This window comes from Propithecus coquereli, unplaced genomic scaffold (assembly GCF_000956105.1).
Source record: "Propithecus coquereli isolate 6110/MARCELLA unplaced genomic scaffold, Pcoq_1.0 Scaffold785, whole genome shotgun sequence".
Classification (NCBI taxonomy): Eukaryota; Metazoa; Chordata; class Mammalia; order Primates; family Indriidae; genus Propithecus; species Propithecus coquereli.
Window position 1 is genome coordinate 1,407,391 of NW_012154007.1, and position 21,147 is coordinate 1,428,537.

The 21,147-nt window shown below is 50.9% G+C and overlaps 2 protein-coding genes across 2 annotated transcripts in view; one reads left to right on the forward strand and one right to left on the reverse strand.

The window, feature by feature from the left end:
• The window catches only part of EVC2 (Ellis van Creveld syndrome 2), a 137,477-nt gene extending 132,786 nt beyond the window's left edge, over positions 1-4,691 (reverse strand). Inside the window, exon 1 of the mRNA XM_012662838.1 lies at positions 4,411-4,691. Within this exon, the coding sequence (XP_012518292.1) occupies positions 4,411-4,638 (228 nt within the window). The 5' untranslated portion in view covers positions 4,639-4,691. The remainder of the gene's footprint in view (positions 1-4,410) is intronic.
• Positions 4,692-7,357: 2,666 nt separating this feature from the next.
• The window catches only part of EVC (Ellis van Creveld protein), a 71,062-nt gene continuing 57,272 nt past the window's right edge, over positions 7,358-21,147 (forward strand). The window contains exons 1-4 of the mRNA XM_012662850.1: positions 7,358-7,531; positions 13,279-13,404; positions 19,383-19,466; positions 20,781-21,013. Coding sequence (XP_012518304.1) covers positions 7,358-7,531; positions 13,279-13,404; positions 19,383-19,466; positions 20,781-21,013 — 617 coding nt within the window. The remainder of the gene's footprint in view (positions 7,532-13,278; positions 13,405-19,382; positions 19,467-20,780; positions 21,014-21,147) is intronic.

Below are 21,147 nucleotides of genomic sequence, written 5' to 3' on the forward strand. Positions count from 1 at the left end.
TGCTATACTCCGGGGCCAGCACGGAAGCATCAGAGGTACATGATAAATATTTAGGAATTGATGCGTGAAATGGCCAAGTGTCCACAGCTAGTAACGGTAGGGCTGAGACAAGAAGTCACACGTTCCAGACTCCCAGCCCAGTGCCCAGCCCTCAGCCACTGCCTCGCCACTTCGCACCAGCCTGCGACTTCACTTTCACTCATTATTCACCAAGTGTTTTTGATCACCTACTATGTGCTATTTTGAAAATGGGGATATATCACCGAATGAGACACAAAAATGTCCTACTCTCAAGACACCAATTAGGAAAGTTATAAACAAAATAGTACATATTGTAAATAGTATACCAGAAGGTGACAGGAGCAGTAGACAGAAACAGAGAACAAAAGGCGGGCAGAGAGTGCTGGGGGCTGCCATTTTAAACAGAGTGGTATGGAAAAAAGAGGCCACAGGGGGAAGAGCATTCCGTCAGGCAGCGGGAACAGCATGTGCAAAGGCCCCAAGGTGGGGGCATGCTGAGAGTGTCCAAGGAACAGCAAGTGGGCCAGGGCATCTGAGTGGAGTGTGTGAGGGGGACAGACACAAGACATGCAGTCAGAGTGGTAACAGGGTGATGTAGGGACTTTAGGTCACATCGGGAACTTCGGTTTCTGCTCTGAGTACAACGGGCAATCACTGGTGGGCTACCCCATGAAGAGTGGCATGAGGTGGCTGTGTTACATGGGACGCTCTGGCGGCTCTGTTGAGAAGTGGACAAGGGCGGAAGCAGGGAGGGCAGTCAGGAGGCTCCACAGGGTCCCACAGAGAAGACGGTAACTTGAACCAAGATGGTGGCTGTAGAGAGAGGGAGAACTGTGTTGGTTCCGGATATGTTTGGAAAACAGAATCCACACGACTGGCAGACTGAGAGAATGTGAGGTGTAGAGAAAGGAGATGAGAATGGTACCAAGGCTTTTGGGCCCAGCTAAAGGAAAGGCAGAGATGCCACTGGCAGGAAGGGAGGAGAGACGTGGGATCTAGGCTCTGCACGGGGGCATGACCTCTGGGTGCCTGGCAGCCTCCAGGGGCCATGGCGGGTAGGCAGGTAGATCTGTGCAGAAGCTCTGAGAAGGCCTCTGCGGGGACTGAAATTTGGGAGCTGTCAGTGGTAGATCACCAAGGCTGGTAGTGTTGACAGAGGAGGGAAGAGAGCCCAGCACTGAGCCCTGGGTGCTCCAGCCGTTAAAAGACAAGGGGAAGCAGAGAAGCCTCCGAAGACCCCTACCTTTCCTGACCAAGTCTCATAAAGTGTTTCAGGATTGGTTTTCTCAACTCAGAATTCCAAGGCTGAAGTTTTGAATCTACAGTAAGTATGCAATATAGCAGATAATGTCACATGGTATCTGGTTTTATTATTATTATTTTAGTTATTTTCTATAAATTCACCCAACTTGAGACACATTCAATCCACTGAACTTGCCATCACAACCAACCTGAATTACTGTTGTTTGGTATTTCGAGTAAAAGAACAACAAAATGATGCTATGAGCGTTAAAAAGTGTTACAAATTATGAAAGGACCTTATTCTGATATGCGTATTTCTCTTTCAAACGGGCACGGTGGTTTCTTTCATCTCTAAATCCCAGGGGCGTCAGACAGCCCTTGCTACAGAGCAGTGATTCTTCAACTCGCTGGACTCAGGACTCATTTACGTGCTTAACAGTTATTGAGGACTCTAACGAGCTTCTGTTTGTGCAGATTATATTTACCAATATTTACTGTATTTAAATTAGAGGGATTATTTTTAAATGTCTATTAATTCATTTGAAATAAGAATGATATTCCCATTGTATATTAACATAAATAGCACATTTTATGAAAAATAACATTTTCCAAAATAAAAAGAAGATTGACATTGTTTCGCAAATCTCATCTATGTCTGAATTAATGGAAGAAGCTGGATTCTCACGTCTGCTTCTACATTAAATCTGCTGCAATATCACACTTTATGTCACCTCTGGAAACCCCACCGCACACTTGTAAAAAAATGAAAGTGGAAAAGGTAAATAACGTCTTAGCATTACTATGAAAACGGCGCTGACTCTGTGGACCCCCGAATTAATTGGTCCAGTGACTCCAGGAGTCCCCAGACCCCACTCTAAGAACACTTGCGGAATAGGAGGCATTCTCGGTAAGCATCAAATGAAGAAATGAAAGAAGATAAAGACCCTGCCCACAGGAACTCAGAGTCCAGCAAAGGAGACAGACAGCCCCAACCATGCTAATGTTCTCACCAAGAGATGTCCCAGCAGCACCAGGCCAGAGACCTGGAATACGCCAAGCCCAGCCCAGCTGCGATGTCCTCTCTCCACTCTTTCCCTGCCTAAACCCACTCACCCTTCAAGTCTCAACTGAATTTTCTTCCTCCTGACCTCCCAAATTAAGTGACCCCCCCCCACCTTACGGCTCCCATCCTCCTCACAGCACCCAGTCACCGTGTGCAATTAGGCATTTCACTCAGCATGGGACTTAGCAAAAGGTGCAATAAATAAGTATAATAAATTGAATGAATAAATTAATGGTGGCTGGAAGGAAGGAGACATGAGTGAAGGCTTCAAATAATCACATAGAACACCTAACAGGTACACTGGAAATGGGTCTTACACACTGTTCAGAAGGGCGAGTGAGGCCCTGGGGGCTGTGACTTGCCCCAGGTGGCAGGGAGAACAAGTGTCCGTGGCAGGGACCCACAAGACCCAAGCCCTATCCTGTACACAGCACAACCATCTGAGACAGCCCCAACTGAGGAAGGAGGCTTGGCCCTCTGGACAAGAACAGGTGTGGGCAGGGCCTGGGCCCAGGTGAGGTGCTCATTCTTGGGTTCCTGCAAGGGCCAGGGTGGCCCTTGAAAGAGAAGTGCCCTGGGCTCACCTGGGTCCAGGATGGCTTCAGGCCCTTCCCAGTAGGCACTGTGCCTATTAAATGTCAGCCAGGATCTGCCAGCATGGCTTCCCAGAGGGAAGAGCATGTTCAAAGCAGATAAGTCCAGGAGTGCATGCTCTCAACGTGGGCACAGGACAGGCCTGGGGACACAGCTCCCTGAGCCTTGCTTTTGCCACCTGCAAAACAGGCCAGAGACTTCCCACCTCACAGGGCAGATACAAGTACAAAGACCCTGTGCAAATGGTCTGTCACTGGCCTTTTTAAAGCTCAGTGCACTGACACAGTATTTGTCTAGACAATACACGACAGGAAGGGAGCAGAGTCTCCCTTAAGAGGATCCCAAGTTTGGGACCACAGACAGAGCGCCAGGGTGAGGGGGGCAGTGGCTAAATTCATTGGCCAGGAGAGTGCAGTCACATAAAAGTCCAGTCAATAACCCTGTCAACGGAAAAAAAAGACCAAACTGTAAAATAACTGTAAAATAATTTTAAAGAGATTTACTCTGAGCCAAATTTGAGGACCATGACCCAGAGCCACGTCCAAGAGGCCTTGAGCAAGTGGACTCGCTGTGGCTGGGTTACAGTTTGGTTTTACACATTTCAGGGAGACCGGGGTTACAGGTAAAGTCATAAATCAATACGTGGGAGGCATACATTGGTTTGGCCCAAAAAGGTGGGCCATCTCGAAGCCGGGGACTTACAGGTTATAGGTGAGTTAAAGATTCTTTGAGTTGTAATTGGTTAAAGTCATGAAGCTTTGCCTAAAGGTTTGGAATGTTTCAACATAAGGAGCTGTTTATCAGAGACAAGCCACAAGACATATATTTGTTGTGTAAATTGAGGACCTGCAGGTTTGTCTTGCATACCCTTAGGCCTGTTGATGGGTTATAAAGGATGTCACCAAGAAGCAAGGGGAGCATGATGAGGCATGTCTGACCTCCTTCCTCCTGGCAGTTAATTTAGTTTTAGGATATTCCTTTGGCCACGAGGGGGTCCATTCAGTCAGCGGGTGGGGGGGTGAGCCTTAAAATTTTATTTTACTTCACAACCCCAACTCTTCTTTTCACAGCCGCTACCCTCTGGCCCAGGGCTTGCCTACGCAAAACGCTCTGGGTACAGTAACGCACCTAACCCACTAGGACCCTCGGGGCGGACGCTGCAACGGCCAGGTTGTACTGATCAGGAAACGGAGGCACGCGAACTGAAGTGGTCTGCCCTAGGTCACAGAGCTCGCAGGATAGGATGCAGAGTGGATTCGAACCAGGCAATGCGGGTAAAGTCCAACCCCGCAGCCGCCACAGGCGAAGAAAGTCTCCACCTTTCCTGGAAGTTTTCTGGCCACAGCGGGATACACCTAAGGACCACGACGCATCCTATTCCGATCCTGCCCTCCCTTCCTGATTCTTTGCCCCAAGGGGCCTCCTCGCCGCGGAGTAGACAAAGCCAAGCCACTGAGACAGACCCGTGACTGCGGGCGGGTCCTCCTTACCTGTGCGGTCTCCTGGGGCCCCGCCCCGTTCGGCCCAGGAGGGGTCCCCAGGCTTCCCGCAGCCCCGGGAGCCGCGGAAGGATCCGGGGGCGGCTGCGCGCCGAAGGGGCCCCGGAGGGGACCCGGGCCCGCGGGGAGACAGCCTCTGCCCCCCAGCGCCAGGGCCACGGCCAGGAGGGCCCCGGCCAGCACCCACGTAGCGCGCCCCCGAGAGCGAGCCGGGCTCATCGCCTGCTGGGACGGCGACCTCCGAAGTGGCTGGCGCGGCGGAGTCTCCGGAGCTTCCGGACCCCAGGCCCGCCCCACCGCCGAGCATGCTCAGTGCGAGCCGCCGGGGAAAGTTTTCTGGAACACCCTCATCTGGGGCTTGGCGGGCTGGGAGGTGCCCGGGACGGGCGTGGGAGGAGGGAGCCGACGGATCGCGCTGAGCCAGGCGCCGCGGGGGTTCGCGCCCTACCGCGCGCGGACTAGGCACTTCTCAAGTCAGATCGGGTCACTCCCCAGCTCCCAAAGAGTACCAGGGCCCCGGGGCCCCTACAGTATGGCCTATCCGGCTCTCCGCCTCCTCTGGGAAGTCTTTCCCTACACACCGGACTGAGTTGGAGTTTCCCTCCAATCCTTGGCAGCCCCCTGCTAGAAAATGGGGAAGCATTTGGAGAGCAGGGCCATGCATTCTGGAGAGCCCAGAGGGGACAGGACAGCACAGAGGGGCAGGGAGTAGGCAGAGAAGGAAAAGCGTCCCTCGCTTCCTGTGGGGTTCAGTCTAGCCTGGTGGAGCACCGCTGCCTGAGCCCTTGCTGTGGATTAGCTCCTGGACCTGCCCAGTGCCCTGCACATTCCCAGTGGGAGACAGGTAGTGAGGCCAGCCACTGTGCCACCCTCTGGGGAACCAGAAAGAGGAGAGTTGGTGTTTGAAGCCAGGCAGCAGCCAGCAAGCTCTCCTTGAACTCTCCATTGGAGCAGGGGGGATTTGCTTTGCCAAGGGAGGGAGGAGGAGGGGGAGAAAGAGACAGAGAGGAGGGACAGGAGCTTGGAAGGGCATTTGCTTCCTCAACCCCTCCTGGGCCCTAGGTGACAGCTTATACCTATTCATTGGGGAGAGGGCTCCTCTCCTGCCAGCTTTCCTGCTGGGCAGCCTGTCAGGCTGTCTGCAGCCTCAGGCCAGGGAGCCTGGCACTTGGAAGACCCTCCTGCCTCCCCTTTCTTGAGCTGACATGGACAAGTCAATGGGGTTTGAAAACCTGAGAATTTATTAGGCAAGCTTCCTGCACCAGAGGATGTCCAGCAGCATGCCAGGGGGGAGACAAGGCCAAAGGCTAAATGCCAGGCATCTTGCTGGATCATCAGTGTTATTTGACAGTGCATAATTTAAAGGATGATTTTATCAAACATTTTTTTGATAAAGTAAAATGCAAAGGACACCACATTGTTAAAACTGCAGCAAAAGCACCCAAAGAAATACCCAGTGTAAAGCCAAGAACTCCAGATTATTGCCCCCACCGGCACTCCTAGGAACCTTGGACATGCTTCTAAGGAAACATTTAGGAAACTCGCATAGCAGAGTTTGAGCCTTGAAGCCAGACAGACACAGGTGTGACTATATTCTGCCCCACTCCTTAGTTGCAAAACCTTGAAGGTGTCAGTTTCTTTATCTACAAAAACGATAAAGAATTTGGATAATAGTTCCCATCTTGCCATGAGGAAATGATGAAACTAGAACCGTGGGTGGGCGGGCATCCAGGCTGAAAGGACAAAACTTCTTCTCTGAAGGAGATCCCCATGGTACCCCACCCCTGCCCTCAGTGAATTGCACTCCAAAGGGCAGGAGAACGTGTGTACCCCCAGCACCCAGGACAATACTGTGTGTGTGTGTGTGTGTATCCCCGCACCCAGGACAATACTCTGTGTGTGTGTGTATCCCCAGCACCCAGGACAATACTCTGTGTGTGTGTGTGTGTGTGTGTGTGTGTGTGTGTATCCCCAGCACCCAGGACAATACTGTGTATGTGTGTGTGTGTGTGTGTGTGTGTGTGTGTGTGTGTATGCGCGCGTGTGTTCGTGTGGGCATGTGCGGGCGCCCCCAGCACGCAGGACGACAACAAGCATCTAGCAGCTGCTCAGTAAGTTTGCTCAAAGAAAAAACAGGTGATGGGTCATCTAATTGTTTTATCTCCCACAGCTGTGAGAGCCTCCAGGCCTGGGACCTGGCCTGGTTCATCGCTGGCCTGTCCCCCACCCTCCCAGGCATACAAAAGACTCTGTCCAAGTGCTGAGTGAATGAATGACCACGCGGAGAAAAGCATTGACCATCCGCGGCAGAAAATAGGATTAAAGAAGGAGGCTTCGGGCCAACAAGGTCAGAGGCAGTGGTAGGCTGTGTGGCCCCAGGAAGGTTGATGGTGCAGGTTAGGAATGAGGACAGGAGTCAGACCTGCATCTGGTCACTTCCCAGCTCTACGATCTTCCTTCTCAGGAGGACAGGGGAAACCGGTGCCCGTGGTAGAGGTTGTCGAGAAAGTTTATGAGATCATCGGCTAAATGCTCAATGCTTAGCATGTCCTAAGCACTCAATACAGCTAAAGGCAAACGCCTTCCTGGGTGGTCGGGGGCGCCCTTCCCGCCCAGGAGCCCAAGGGCGGGTGAAAACCGGGCCTGCTTGCGCGGGGTCCTGGCCGGGCATGCTCAGTGAGAGGGCAGGGCCCGGCGCGGTGGCCCCAAGTTCTGGGCGGAGATCTGGCTCCTCCCTCGGGCGCGGCGGGGCAGCGAAGGGGACTGGCGCGGGAGCCCGGAGGCCTAGCAGGCCCGAAAGTCGCCGGAGCGCGCTCGCCCCCGGCCCGCCCGGGCTCGAAGCCCCGCTTCGCCGTCCTGGCGGGGCCGGTGCAGCGGGCGGGGACCCAGTCCCTGCGCGGCGGCGGGTGGACGCGGCCCGCTCGCCTGAGCCCCCCAGATGGCCCGCGGCGCGGCGGATTGCACTGGCGACGCGCGGCTGCTGCTTGGCCGGGACGCGCTGAGGCCGGCGCCGGCGCTGCTGGTCCCCGCCGTGCTGCTGGGCGCCGCGATCGGCGTGGGCCTCGGCCTCTGGGTCGGCTGCCGCGCTGGCCGCCAGCGTCCGCGGCACCAGGTGGGTGGCCAAGCCGGCAGCCTCGTGGTGGGGAGCGGGCGCGGTGCTCCTGGGTCCTGGGCTCCGGGGCGGCCGACCCTGAGCTCTGCGACCACTTGGGCGGGATCACGGGCTTCGCGCCCATATGCTCCAGGAGGGAAGTGGCGGAGTGACTAAAGGGCACTGGCCTGGGGACCCCCAGAAGTGCCTGCTCCCTCCTACTGCTCTGTGCGATCCTGGACAGCCGCCAAACCCCTACTGGCCTCCGGCTCCCAATCTGTAGCACCAAGGCTTTGGGTACCATGCCGGCAGAGGAGCCCAGCTCAGAGTGGTGGACAGGAGCGCTGGGGACGCCCACGCCTGGACATCCATTCCTGCCCTGCCTCTTGCCTCCTTGCTGTGTGGGTTGCCACTCGGTGCTTGAGTCCCCGCTGCCGCATTGGCATGCATTGGTTCATTCGCCCCGTCAGTAAAAGTTTGCAGGGTACCTTCTACTTCCCTGCACGTTCGTGAGCAGCAGGACAGATCCTGGCCTGGCCTGCTTGAGGTTCACAATCTCAAGAAGGCCACATTACAAGTAAACCTGAGGGAATTAAGGGCCGCTTCACATGGCAGTTGTCCAGATGGGTTGGATGGCCACGGAAGTGCCTGGCCCGTGGCGGACATGCCATCAGTAGTGGTATGACCACTATTTTAGGTCCTTGCAGCCTCCACCTCTTTGGGGGATGAAGTCTGGTAAGATCAGTGCTAAGGTGGGTGGTCTTGCTCCCCACTTCCTGGCCCACATGAAAGAAGCCAAGTCCTGCAGGGCTCCAGGGAAGCAGCGCTCTTTCACAATGCAGATGACTCTTGCAGAGCACGCTGCAAAAGGCTCAAACTAAAATAATGAGCGCGATGCTCGCAGGCAGGGTGGGGGCTGTCAGATCCTGCTGGTGATTAAGGGACACTGAGAGAGGCTGGCTAGTGTGAAGCAGGAAGGGCAGTAAGGCGCAGAGACTTGCTGGGCGCCCCATGCAGACTGTTCATAGACATTGGGTTCTTCCTCCTCGCTTGAGGCCTATGAGGCAGGGGAACTATCATTGTCCCCACTTCACAGTGAGGCAGCTGAGGCTTTGCAAGGTGATTGTTTATCCGGGGTCACATGGTGAGTGAACAGTGCAGGTAGATTTCAGCCCAAGTCTGAACACCAAAGCCAGAGCTTTAATCATCTCCTACCTGGCAAAGTGGTGGTCGGTATCCCATTTGGTAGCTGAGTCAGCTGTGGTTTACAGGGGTGAACCAAGCTGTCTGGGTCGGCACTTCTGGTCAGCTGAGAGTGATGGTGTCTCAGACCAGGTGGCACTCATGGAGGGGGCTGTGGCTCAAAGGTAGAACTAACAAGATTTTCTTATAATTTCATGTCATCTTTGCAACAACCTTCTTTATTTCTTTCTTTCTTTTCTTTTCTTTTTTTTTGAGACAGAGTCTCACTCTGTCACCTTTAGTAGAGTACAGGGGTGTCATCATAGCTCACTGCAAACTCAAACTCCTGGGCTCAAGCAATCCTCCTGCCTCAGCCTCCCCAGTAGCTGGGACTACAGGTGCACACCACTATACCCGGCTAATTTTTTCTGTTTCTTGTAGCGATGGGGTCTCACTCTTGCTGAGGCTGGTCTCGAACTCCTGAGCTCAAGCTGCGCTCCCACCTCGGCCTCCCAGAGTGTCAGGATTACAGGCGCAAGCCACCTCACCCAGCTGCAACAACCTACTTTCTAATGAGACTCCTTTCCTCCTGTCTCCTCCCTCTCATTTCTGTTTCTAAAGGTGTTTCTGACAGTTTGACTCTCCCAGTGAAAAAGTTCCAGGGACTCCTGGTTGCCTACAAAAGATAATGCCCGATTTCCTAGCATGGTACATAAGGCAGCTTATGTTCCTGGAGCACCAGCCTAAAACACAGGTGTACAGGCAGCCGCCCCATCCTGGTCCAGCCACAAGACATCTCACTGTTCCCCAGACGCCCTGCGCTTCTGCACATCCATTCTCTCTCCATGCTGTGGCCTCTCTCCTCCTCTGTCCTCAGCCTTCAGGACCCAGAGAAAAGATCGCCTGGGGACACCCTCTTGACCCTCCCAGCCAGGTCAGGCACTTCCTCCTTCGGTGCCTCCTGGGTACTCTTCGTTGTCCTCCTCTCGTCCAAGTCATAATTTAATCTTGCACCACCTTCCTTTTGTGGTTTTTGTTTTATTTTATTATTTTTACTTATTTCATAATTAAAACTTTTTTATTTGTATTGAAGTTATCCGTGCATGTAATTTAAAGTATGAGTTCAAAAGCAGCAACACCACTGCCCATTTTCCACTTCTCAGAAGCCACCTTGTTCAACTCTTTCAGCTGGGCATTTGGGGAATTTACTTCCCATTTTTAAATAACTTGCCTCCACTGCTGCTGCTTGCTGTCGTGGGACCGGTGACTCCCCCTGTGGAAGGGAAGAGGATCTAGTTCTCTTTCCTCCCCTTTCCGGCAGTATGCCCACCCCTCCCAGTACTACCAACTCTACCTCTGTGGTTACAGGGTAATTTGGGTTAAATCAGTATTCTGTGTTTCCATTATTATGATTTTATAAACATTAGTCTCTGTAAATCAAAGATCAGTTATGATTATGAATACTTACCTTTCTTGCACAACATTTTGTTTTCCCTGAAGTTAAGCTACTCAGTTTTTTTCATTTGCTTAAATTCTATGTACTTACTCATTTAACACTAACCTATCCCCTATTTATATACCTTTCCTTTCAAGACATTTGAATACGTTAGATATTTGATGCATTTTCTCTTCTTGAGAAAACCGTCTCTCCCAGAAACATTCTGATATGCTCTGATTTGAGCTCTTCGTTCTCTAGACCACAGCACTCTAAAGTGTGGACCAGACCAGGAACATCAACATTGCTCGATAAAAATGCAAATTCCTGAGTCCCCAGACTCACTGAATGACAAGCTTTGGGCTTGAGGCCAGCAAACTGTGTTTAACATGTCCTCCCAGTGATTTACATGTTTTTAAAGTTTGAGAAGCAGCTGCTCTGCGCTTTCCCTGTGGCCATTGAGACCTCTCAGGACCATCCTGCTAGGACCTCTTCACCTCTCTCCTGAGCTGGATCCTGTTTTAGGGACCCCTGCATGCATCCTTCTTTGACTCATTTCTTTGTGTGGCTGGAGCATATCCTTCAGTAGTTTTCTGAGAAAGAGATGGCTGTAACTCTTGAGAATTTCTATGTCTAAAAATATCTATGTTCTTCTATCTTTATACTTAATTTGGTTAGGTTAGTTAGGTATATAATTCTGGATTGAAAATAATTTCCCCACAGCGTTTTGAAGGCATTTTTCTATTGTCTTCTAACTTATATTGTTGATGTTGAGAAAATTGATTCTATTTGGATCCTTGATATTTTGCTGGAAGTAACTTTTGTTCCTCTATAGAATCTTAAAGAATCTTTTCTTTGCCTCCAGTGTATGAAATTGCACCAGAATAGGTATTGGTGGGAATCTGTTGTCATCCATTGTGCTAGACATTTGGAATGCCCTCTCAATCTAGAAACTCATTTTCTTGATTATTTCTTTGATGATTCTTTTCCTTTTATATGTTCTCTTTTTCAAGAACTCCTATCATTTTTAGATTGAATTGGGCCTCTTATTCTTTCTCTCCAATTACTCATTTCTTTGTCTTTTTATACTTTCTGGGAGACCTTTCTCAACTTTATACATATATTGAGTTTTTCATATTTTTAATTTTTAAGCGTTCTTTTTTGTTCTCAGAATATTCTATGTTTATACCATCCTATTCTTATTTTGTGAATGAAATATCTTCTTCGATTTCTCTGAGGCCAATAGAGGTGTGTGTTTGTTTGAAGTTTTCCCTGTGTTGTATCTGTTTCCTGTTTGCTTTTTCTTTTTGTCTTGGGTTTTGTCTTTTATATTAGAGTCTGTCCTCAAATGGCTAGTGACTCTCGTGGTCATTTTTAAATAGAGATCTAAAAAAACTTTTGCTCCCTCTGTGGGATGGATGAGGTTTTTCTCCTGGGGTCTTTACTGTAAGATGATCTCATTGGGTACTTCCTTGCAGAACCCTTGCACTGGCCAGCTGTGGCTGCTAAAGAAACAACCAAAAAAATCTCTGGCTTCATCATCTACCTTCTCTACCCTGAAACCCACTTCAGACTACTTCACCTACACAGGCTTCCCCGGACATGCCTAGCATGAGCCTGCCTCAGGGCCTTTGCACTTGCTATTCCCACTACTGCAATGTTTTATCCTGAGATATCTCAGGGGCTTGCTCCTTCACTTCCTTCAGATTTCTTCTCAAATACCACCTTGTCCAAGAGACCCTCCCCTCCCATCATTCTCCATTCCCCCTCCCTCCATTATTTTTCTCTATAACATACCACCCCTGACATACTATATATTTATTTGTTGGTTTGTTTATGTCTTCTCTCACTAGATATAAGTTCCACAAAGGAAGAAACTTTGTATCTTTTGTCCATTACTCTATTCCCAGTGCTTAGAACAAGGTTTAGCACATAGTAGGTGCTCAGTATAATTGCTGACTAACTCAGTGACAAACTTGTGATATTTCCTCAGAGATGATATTTGTGAGCAGCTAATGGTCACAGAGGCAGTTGATAAGTGTCTCTGGCATAACAGAATTTTAAATGCAGTCTTTTCTCCTTATCCACAATGCAGTCACTGAGAACACCGCCCCAGCGAGCACTGAGCCATTGCTCCCAGCGGGGATCCAGGGTTAGGTTCCTGCAAACCTCTGGTCACAAAATTTCCATTAACTGATCAATACTAACCTTGTTTTATGTGTGTTTCTGTTTAAAGACATCTAATTTAATATGCGTTTTTGATTCATTGACATTGGGCTCACAGACAACAGCGCTGTAACCAGGCCTGAACGAAATTTCTCTAACATACGTGTTTTCTCCCTGAGCCACACCACAGTCTTTCTGTGCTTAGGCACACTCGACAGCTCCTCAGCTCTGGGTTTGGGGGCCATTTTAAATAGAATCACCAAGAAAAAGCACAAAAATGCAAAAAGCACGGCACTAACTAGGCTGAGAAAAGGACACGAGTTTGCACCATGACAGCTGACACAAGAAGGCAGAGCATCACCTTGTTCTAAGTTCCGCTGAGAACATGTGTGTCGGATGACTCAATTTTCACGCTCTGTTCGTGTCCAGGAATGACTCTGAAATTGCCATGAGAACTGGTTGGGGGTAACAAATTTTAGCAAGTAAGGGAATTTGCAAATACAAAATCCACAAATGATGAGCATCGAGTGTAGTTCACAACCACTGTGTAATTTAAGGTTACCTAAGATATTTTCTTAGAAACCATCCAATGACATTATTGAAAACAACAGGAAAATTAATATTTATGTGCCATTTCCCATGCTTAGCTGTTACCCCCAAAAATCTCACAGTCTAATGGGACCACCAACCCAGAAGGAAAATGGAACCAGCTTTTCTTCAAGTCCTGAGGGTGCACTGAGATAGGGCTTGTCGGGGCCCCGGGGGCTTCTCAGGAAGGTGGCCTGAACAGTCCTGAAGGATGCGTAGCAGACCCCAGGCGGGGTGGGAGGTGGGGCACTGCTTGCACGCAGCGTGAGGTGCACAAGCACAGAGCCGGGCGGAAGCAGCGCTGGGCGTGGGGGGATTGACCGGCAAAGTCCTGGGGGACCAGGCTGATTGACTCGGTGTTTCTACTCGCCCCCCGTCCCTGCCCTTGGGGATTTAGAAAGACGACGCTCACAGTCTGCTCGAGAATTTGGAGTGTAACGTACAGACCCCCTCGGAAACCGGCTCCCCGTCAAGGAGGCGGAAGAGAGAAGCGCAGACGTCAAGGGATGAGGACGCTCTGGACGTAAGCTTGGTGTTGGCGTCTGCTCGCCCAGCGCACGCGGGGGTGGCGGGTGTCCCACCGGCAGCCCCGGTGCCATGCAGACGAGCCTGTAACGGAGGCGTTTTCCCAATAGGCTGCTTTTCTCGAGGTACAATTTACATACAAAAAAAGTACAGATTTTAGGTTTACAGTTTGATGAGTTTTGTCAACTGCACACACACTTGGAAACCGATGCCCCCATCAAGGACGTTTTCATCACCCCAGAAAGTTCCCTAGTGCCCCCTCTGGTCCATCCCCGCCTCCCACAGGCACTTCAGAGGCAGCCCCGGAGGTGCTTTCCGTCGCCACGCTCCAGAGCTTCATGTGGACGGAGTCGTGCGCTTTTCTGTGCCTGCGTTCTGACAACAGAACACTTCCGAGATTATCCATTCTGTTGCGTATATCAATAATTCGCCCCCATCTGGTGCTCAGTGGCCGCCCACTGTGCGGAGGGACCAGTTTCTTCAGCGCTTACCATTTGGTGGACGTTGGGTTGACGCGCCCCAACATCAGTGTTTGGCCACGGTGAGCAAAGCCGCCATGAACGCTCGCGTGTATGTCTTGTTTTCGTTTCATTTCTTTTGAGTAAGTATTTGAGGGGCGGGGGTGCTGGGCCTCTGGCAGGGACGGACAAAGATGAATTCTCCCCGTTCCTTCCTGGAGCCTTCACTCTGCCCACGGAGCATCGCGTCCTAGGGGAGCCCCGTGGGTGGAGAGCGTATGACATTTCTAGTCACTTCCTAGCCCCCTAGAAAGTGCCACAGACTTCGTCTCCTGGAGAAAGGGGCAAAGATTGAGCTAACATTGTTTAGCACCTATTAGTGCCAGGCAATTTTACATTTATCACTATCTCATCTAACTCAGCAGCCCTGAGGCAGATTTTATATACCCATTGTCCAGATGCAGAAACCGAGGACCAGGGAGGTAGGCTGCTCTCCTGAGTCACACAGCCGGGAGTAGCCAAGCTGAGATGTGTCCCTGGATCTGGCCAGCCCCTGCTCAGGGAGGGCTGCACTCCACGCCCTCTGCCACTTTCTGTCCCTTTCTGGTATGTTCCGCAGCCTCAGCTTACCACAGAAGAAAGTGGCCTGGCTGCTTCAAAACAAATGTCACCAAAGGCTTGAAATCAACAGGGCTTGGCTTCTAGTTATGCTGAGAAATCAGCTTTTGAGAGTTAGCTCTGCCCGTCTCCTGCCCAGGCGACAGGAGCCTGTGGGAGGAGGAGCTGCCCACCCTGCGCTGAGGTGAGGCGAGGCGAGAAGGGGAGGGCAGCTGCTGCTGTCCCAGGCGGGGCTTGCGAGACTGGAGTCTCCCCTCCTGCTCCTGTCCCGGTGTCTCTGTGCTGGTCTTCCCACATGTGTGTGCGCCAGGGTACCTCTCTGCATCCTCCGTCCACCTCTCTCACATGCGTCTCTGTGACACTGTGTGTGAGCCTGCAGGTGTGTGGCATCTCCCTGTCTCTCTGCCTCTCTCTTCCCTAATTTGTCTCTCTCTACCCCTCTGTCCCTCCAAACTACGAGACCCCCAATCACAGAAATGAAAACAAACGTCCACACAAAAACGTGTACACATGTTCAAATTAACACTTTTCACAATAGCCAAAACATGGAAGCAACCCAATGACCATCAACTGAAAAATGAAAAAATAATGTGATATATCCGTACAATGGAATATTATTTGGCCATAAAATGATTGAGGCCAGGCACTGTGGGTCACGCCTGTCATCCTAGCAACTCTGGGAGGCCGAGGCGGGAGGATCACTTGAGCTCAGGAGTCTGAGACCAGCCTGAGCAAGAGCGAGACCCATCTCTACTAAAAATAGAAATATTAGCCAGGTGCAGTGGTGGCACCTGTAGTCCCAGCTACTCAAGAGGCTGAGGCAGGAGGATCGCTTGAGCCCAGGAGTTGGAAGCTGCAGTGAGCTGTGATGATGCCACCGCACTCCAGCTTGGGGGACAGAGCGAGACTCAGTCCCTAAAGAAAGGATTGAAGCACTGATACATGTGGACGAACCTTGAAAACGTGATGCTGAATGAAAGAAGCCAGTCACCAAGGATCACATGTTATAGGACGCCATTCACGCAAAGTATCCAGAACAGGGAAATTTATAGACAGAAGGTAGATTAGTGGTTGCCAGGGGCTGGGGTAGAGGGCGGAAAGGGAGGAGGGTGATGGCTAAAGGGGTTTCTCTTTGATGCCATGAAAATGCTGTAAAACCGACTGTGGCGATGGCTGCGCTTGTCTGTGAAGATGGAAACCGTTACACTGTGTGGTTCACATGGGAGAATTGTGCCGTGTGTGAATTAAATCTCAGTAAAGCTGCTTAAAAAAACAACCAAGCCTGCTCACACATAGGGCAGCTTTGGATGTGATGAAAACAACACTGGCTTTCGGATCTAGGATTGTAGAACCAGTCCCAACTCTGCCACGTGTTTGCTGTGTGATGTTGGGAAAGAAATGTAACCTGTCTGAGCCTCAGGCTTACCGCTTTACAATGACAGTAATGACATTTACAATGACCGTATGATGTTGCCCTCCCACCCCGCCGAGGTCACCCAGGGCTGAGTGAACTCATGTCAACATTCCTGCCACAGAATATGCGCCCAATTAGCGTTTGCAGAGAGGCCAAGTCTGTCTACCTCCTTGGATGGTGAATTCATTTTTTTTCTGCTTAGTAATGCCTTACCTGTTCACTATTTAGCTACCCTTACTAGAGGCCCATTATCAAGCTAATAATTGCCAAGAGATAAGTTAAAGATCTGCCTGTTCCACTGACTGGCTTTTCAGAATGCCTTGCCTTTTTCAGACAAGCACGTGGCCAGGACTGTTCTGGCCCTGCGAGTTGAGCCATAATTCCCTTGTCCTCTAGTGCACAGCAAACCCAGGCATTGTGGTCTGTGCCACTCTCTGGATGAACTCTGTTTAATGAATAGCTCATCTCGGCCAAAACAAACAAAATTCCAGAACGTTCTGAGGCACGCTACAACACAGGCTAGTCTCTCCTTCAGTTCCTGTGCCGGGAGTGGGGGGAGAGATAGACCCTTACAGATGCATTTAAGTGTTCACTGAAAAGAACGCGTTTACATTGGTGAGTGAAATGCTTTTCTTTTCCTGCAGTTGTGCTTTAACCAATTTTCTGAATAATTGCATTGCTTCAGCTGAAGGAGTTTTGCGTTGTACATTTGTGCTACATCCAATTTTCTAAATAATTGTATTCCTTCAGCTGGGGAGAACAGCAGAACTTGGAGGACATCTGAACCTAATAAGGAGAGCTTTAAAAAACTGAACACAGTGGCAGAAAGAAGCCTGATCACTCCTTGATTCTGGGTGCCAAGGGCTCCCGGGTCCTTCATCTCCTGGCAGAGGTCATGACAGTCCTTAGGGCACCCTCCGTGGGTGCAGTCTACAGGTGGATGGGACAGGTGGAGCCTCCCCACCGCCGCGAGTGTGGTTCTGATGCACAAGCCGCGGCTCCCCCGTGCCCGGGTGCTGCTCCCAGGGGTCTCGGTGGGCCCTGCTCCAGCATCCTTTTATTCTTATAACTGTGTTTGTTTTGCATCTCACCTCTTGAAGATGAACTCCTGGCAGGAGAGACCATGCCTTCCTCTCACGCTCACCCCATTTTCTCTGTCCTTCCTTTTCACCTACATGTGGGAGAAGCTTAAACATGCACAGTTCTCTTTTGATTTTGCATCTCTCACGTGAGCAAATGTGCCTCCCCTGGACAGTCAGCCAGGGGGGGTGTCCTGGGCCTGCAACCTGTGCAGTCACCCGGGGCCATGCTCGGAAGGGCGCTACCCTGGGCTGCTGGACTCTACTGTCGCTGTCTCAAAATCCAGAATCATTTTTAATAAGACCCCCCCATTTTCATTTTGCACTGGGCCTCACAGATTTTCTAACTGGTCCTGAGTTCAGCCTTTTTAATCTCACTGCCATTCTTGGCTTTTGTACCAGTTCACCAGCAAGTCTTCAAGTAAAGAGCGGGCTGGATGCTGGGGGTTGAGAGCAGGCCAGGCCTTGTACCCTCAGGTCAGAGGGAAGCTGGGAAGGTTCTAAGATGAGCAGTGATGGGAAGTGCATATTTAAAAGATCATTCACTTCCCACATAGAGAATGAATTGGAAGGCCTTAACCTCTGAGCCTTAGCTTGCCCCTCCATAAGGTGGGCATGATAATTATTATAAAGGCCTCCCCAAGCCGGCTGTTGTGTGATAACTAAATGAGCAAATATGCACAAAGTGGCCAGCACATAGTAGGCGTTTAATACACAAATGAGCCAGTGAGGAAGCTATTGCAGCCCTTCAGGTTAGACATGATGGAGGCTTAGTCCGGGGCCATGGATTCGGGAGCTATTTAGGAGGTTAGGTTGGTGGGATTTGTGATTAATTGGATGTGGGGAGTTGGAGTGATGAGGTGCCTCGTATCTGGCTCAGGTTCCTGGGCAGGTGAGCCAGGCCTGGGGGCCTTCTCTACTGAACCCCACTTTAAACTTCACAGCTCCTCGTCTTCTTCTTCGTATCATGTCGAAGGAGCCAGGTTGGTGTCAGCTGAAGAGGATGGGCCTGGAGCCAGCAAAACTGAGTTCAAATCCTGGCTCTGGCGTTTCTTATCTGTGTGTAACCTCTCAGTTTCCCCATCTGAGAAGTGGAGACAGTAGCCTCTCTGGCAGCGCTTGGAGGGCCGTGTGTGGTTCAGGTCTTCCCCATTGCTGCCGTCTGAGCCTGTTTTTGTGATCCGTGAGATACAGAGAGAAATTATCAGAGCTGGGCCCTCAACACGCAGCTTCCGTCCTGCGCTCCTCACAGGGTGTCACGGTGACACTCGCTCTGGACACGTAGGTAGGCCCCAATGCTGGCTCAGTCAGGGCCGTCTCAGCACCCCACATTACGAGCAAGCGATCGACCTTTCTGATTCCCACAACAGGGTGTCTTACTCCACGGTGGACTTAGCAGTTGGAAATCAATCATTCACTGCGGAGCTCTTTCTTCAGGATGTAGCTGAAAGGCATTGAAATAGATGTGGGTGCAGCTTTCATCGGCCAGCCTGTTCCGGATTGCTCAGCAGAGACGTCTCGAGGTCTGCAGCTCTGGCTCCTGGCTAGGCTGTCTGCCTTCGTGCACTTGCCGTTTTTTCCAAACCATTGACTCGGCACTGACTGCGAAGCGTGGGGCAGGGTGTGGGCACCCCCAAAGGAGAGAGGCAGAGGGGTTGTCGGGACACAGCAGGCTATTTATTATTCACAGTGAATCGGGGGAGGTGATTCCTGAGCAGGGTTGGACGGCAGTTCATCACGCCGCCGCACGTAGCAGCCCGTGGCTTGGCTTCCCCTCTGCGCCTGCCACTTAGCCGGGGCTTTATCTGTGTGGGCTTGGGGCAGATACTCTGTATTTACTACCTGGGAAGACCAAGGCTTGGGGAAGTTAAAAGATTTGCCCAACCACTTCTATTTGTTTAAGGGCCTAATTTAAAATCTTGTGTGAATATTGATTGCCACATGTGTTTATACCCCTGGCAATGCTAAGATTATTTTTTGTGTTCGCTTTTTCCACTTAACGATGACTCACAATTCTTTAGGAGGCTCCTATTGATTCTTTTCAAGTTATTCAAATCCTTACTTACTCCAAAGCTGAAGACTTAGAATTAAATGAAGAATGTGCCATTCTCTGTTGATAGCATCTGTTTTTCTGTTCATCTGTCCATATACCCATCTATCTGCCCATCAATACATCTGTCTGTCCACCTATTCATCCACCCATCCGTCTCTCCACATGTCCTTCCATCCATCCATCCATCCATCCATCCTTCTAGCAAGTGAGCACTTACTTGGATATAAATGTGGCTGTTGGGGTCGCTGTCCAGGGCTGCTGTTACAAATGGGATGTGCCACTATGGAAACTCCTGGCAGTTTATCCTTCATTTGACAGGAGTCCTCACATGCCGTTGGTTTCTTTCCTTTCCAGGAGTGTGAGCCTCCTTCCAAAAGCAACGTCGCTGCATTTGCACTGAAGGCAAAGGTCGTCTACCCCATCAATCAGAAGTTCCGGGTGAGCGTTCTGAGCTTTGTCCTAGAAATGCAGTTAACTCAGTCATGTACTAGAGATTGGGGGGCTGGTGGGGTCATTAAATGGCAATCTTTGGTCCTATTCAAGGGTTTTATAGGGGTAATTTTGGTGTTTGAAATGGAGCAAAACTTAGGGTTAATTTATTTTATGGCAACATTATCAGGAACAGAGTATATCCAAGATCTATCAAGGTACAGAATTGCCCAGGGGCACCTGGTGACAGCATGGTAGGACAACATCTACCCTGCCCTTTTAGCATTAATAAAGATGCTGATATTGACCCAGTTTCCAAAATTAATCCTTGTTCACAGAGCCTTGGGCTAATGCCAGCAGCTGGCACTTACTGAACACCTACTGTGGGGCTGGCGTGGTGCTCAGTGTCTGTCATGCATTAGGCCTTGCAACTTGGCAATATGCCTGTCAGGTGAATAACATTGTCTTCATGCTACGCATGAGGAAACTGAGGCCCAGAGACGCTAATGGCCTGCCCGAGGCCACATGGCAAGAAGCGGGTGAGCCAGAGTCAAACCCCAATACCCAGCCACAGGTCTCACCTGTAACCAGGAGCCCCCAGTGCACCGGGACTGCTGCAGACTGCGGTTCCGTGGTGCTTCAGGGAGCCCTCGGCCTCGAAGGTGCTTTGTGCAAAGAGTTTCCTGGTGGAGTAAGTTCAGGAAAATGCTGCCTGCTCTTTTGGTGGTTGGGAGAACGAGCTCTGGATTTACCCCAGCTCCGTCCTAACTCCTATCTCAGCCATGTACTGCGTGACCATTTCCTGACTTCCCTGTGCCTTGGTTTCTTCATCGAAGAAATGGGGATAACAGGTCTGCCTCATTATCCTCACTGAGGATAACAGAGAACATACACAAGGGCTTAGAACAGTGTTTGACATCTGAGCATTTGGTACACGTTAGGTTTTTGAAATTATTGTTTGCTTTGGAAGACAGCCAGGGCATACTGAAGGCTCTAAGAATTCCTCCTGCACCAAAGAAATTATTCCATCTTGTTTAACGAGCCTTTCCCAAACTAATTTTTCTATGGAAGCTTTGTGGTGAGCAGTAATTGGTTATAGTTCAGGGAACTGTCCCCAAAGCACATTGGGAACCACGTCCTTCACGTGGCTGTGGGGCCTTTCTGCACCATCAGCAGTGGTTGCATGGCGCTGTCACGCACACCCCTGACCAGGGCATCCAGCCAGGCCTTCCTGCGAGCCACCATCAAACATCACAGGAAGCCCCACGGTGAATCTGCGAGACGTCACATGGAGTAACAATGATCTCCCTTCTGCCACCGCAGCCTCTGGCCGACGGGTCCTCCAACCCATCCCTGCATGAGAACTTAAAGCAAGCCGTCCTGCCGCACCAGCCAGTGGAGGCCTCCCCTTCCAGCAGCCTGGGGAGCCTGAGCCAGGCTGAGAAGGACGACTGCAGCTCCTCGTCCAGCATCCACTCGGCCACCAGCGACGATAGGTTTCTCAGCCGCACCTTCCTCCGGGTGAACACCTTTCCGGAGGTGCTGGCCTCTGAGAGGTAAGGAAGGGGCGGAATGGAGGATGAGACCTCCGGTCCTCTCAGAGTGGGCCAATGGGTCGTACATTGTCAGAGGAGGAAACAGAGGCCCAGAGAGGACAAGTGACTCAAGCAGGGACACACAGCGACCCAGT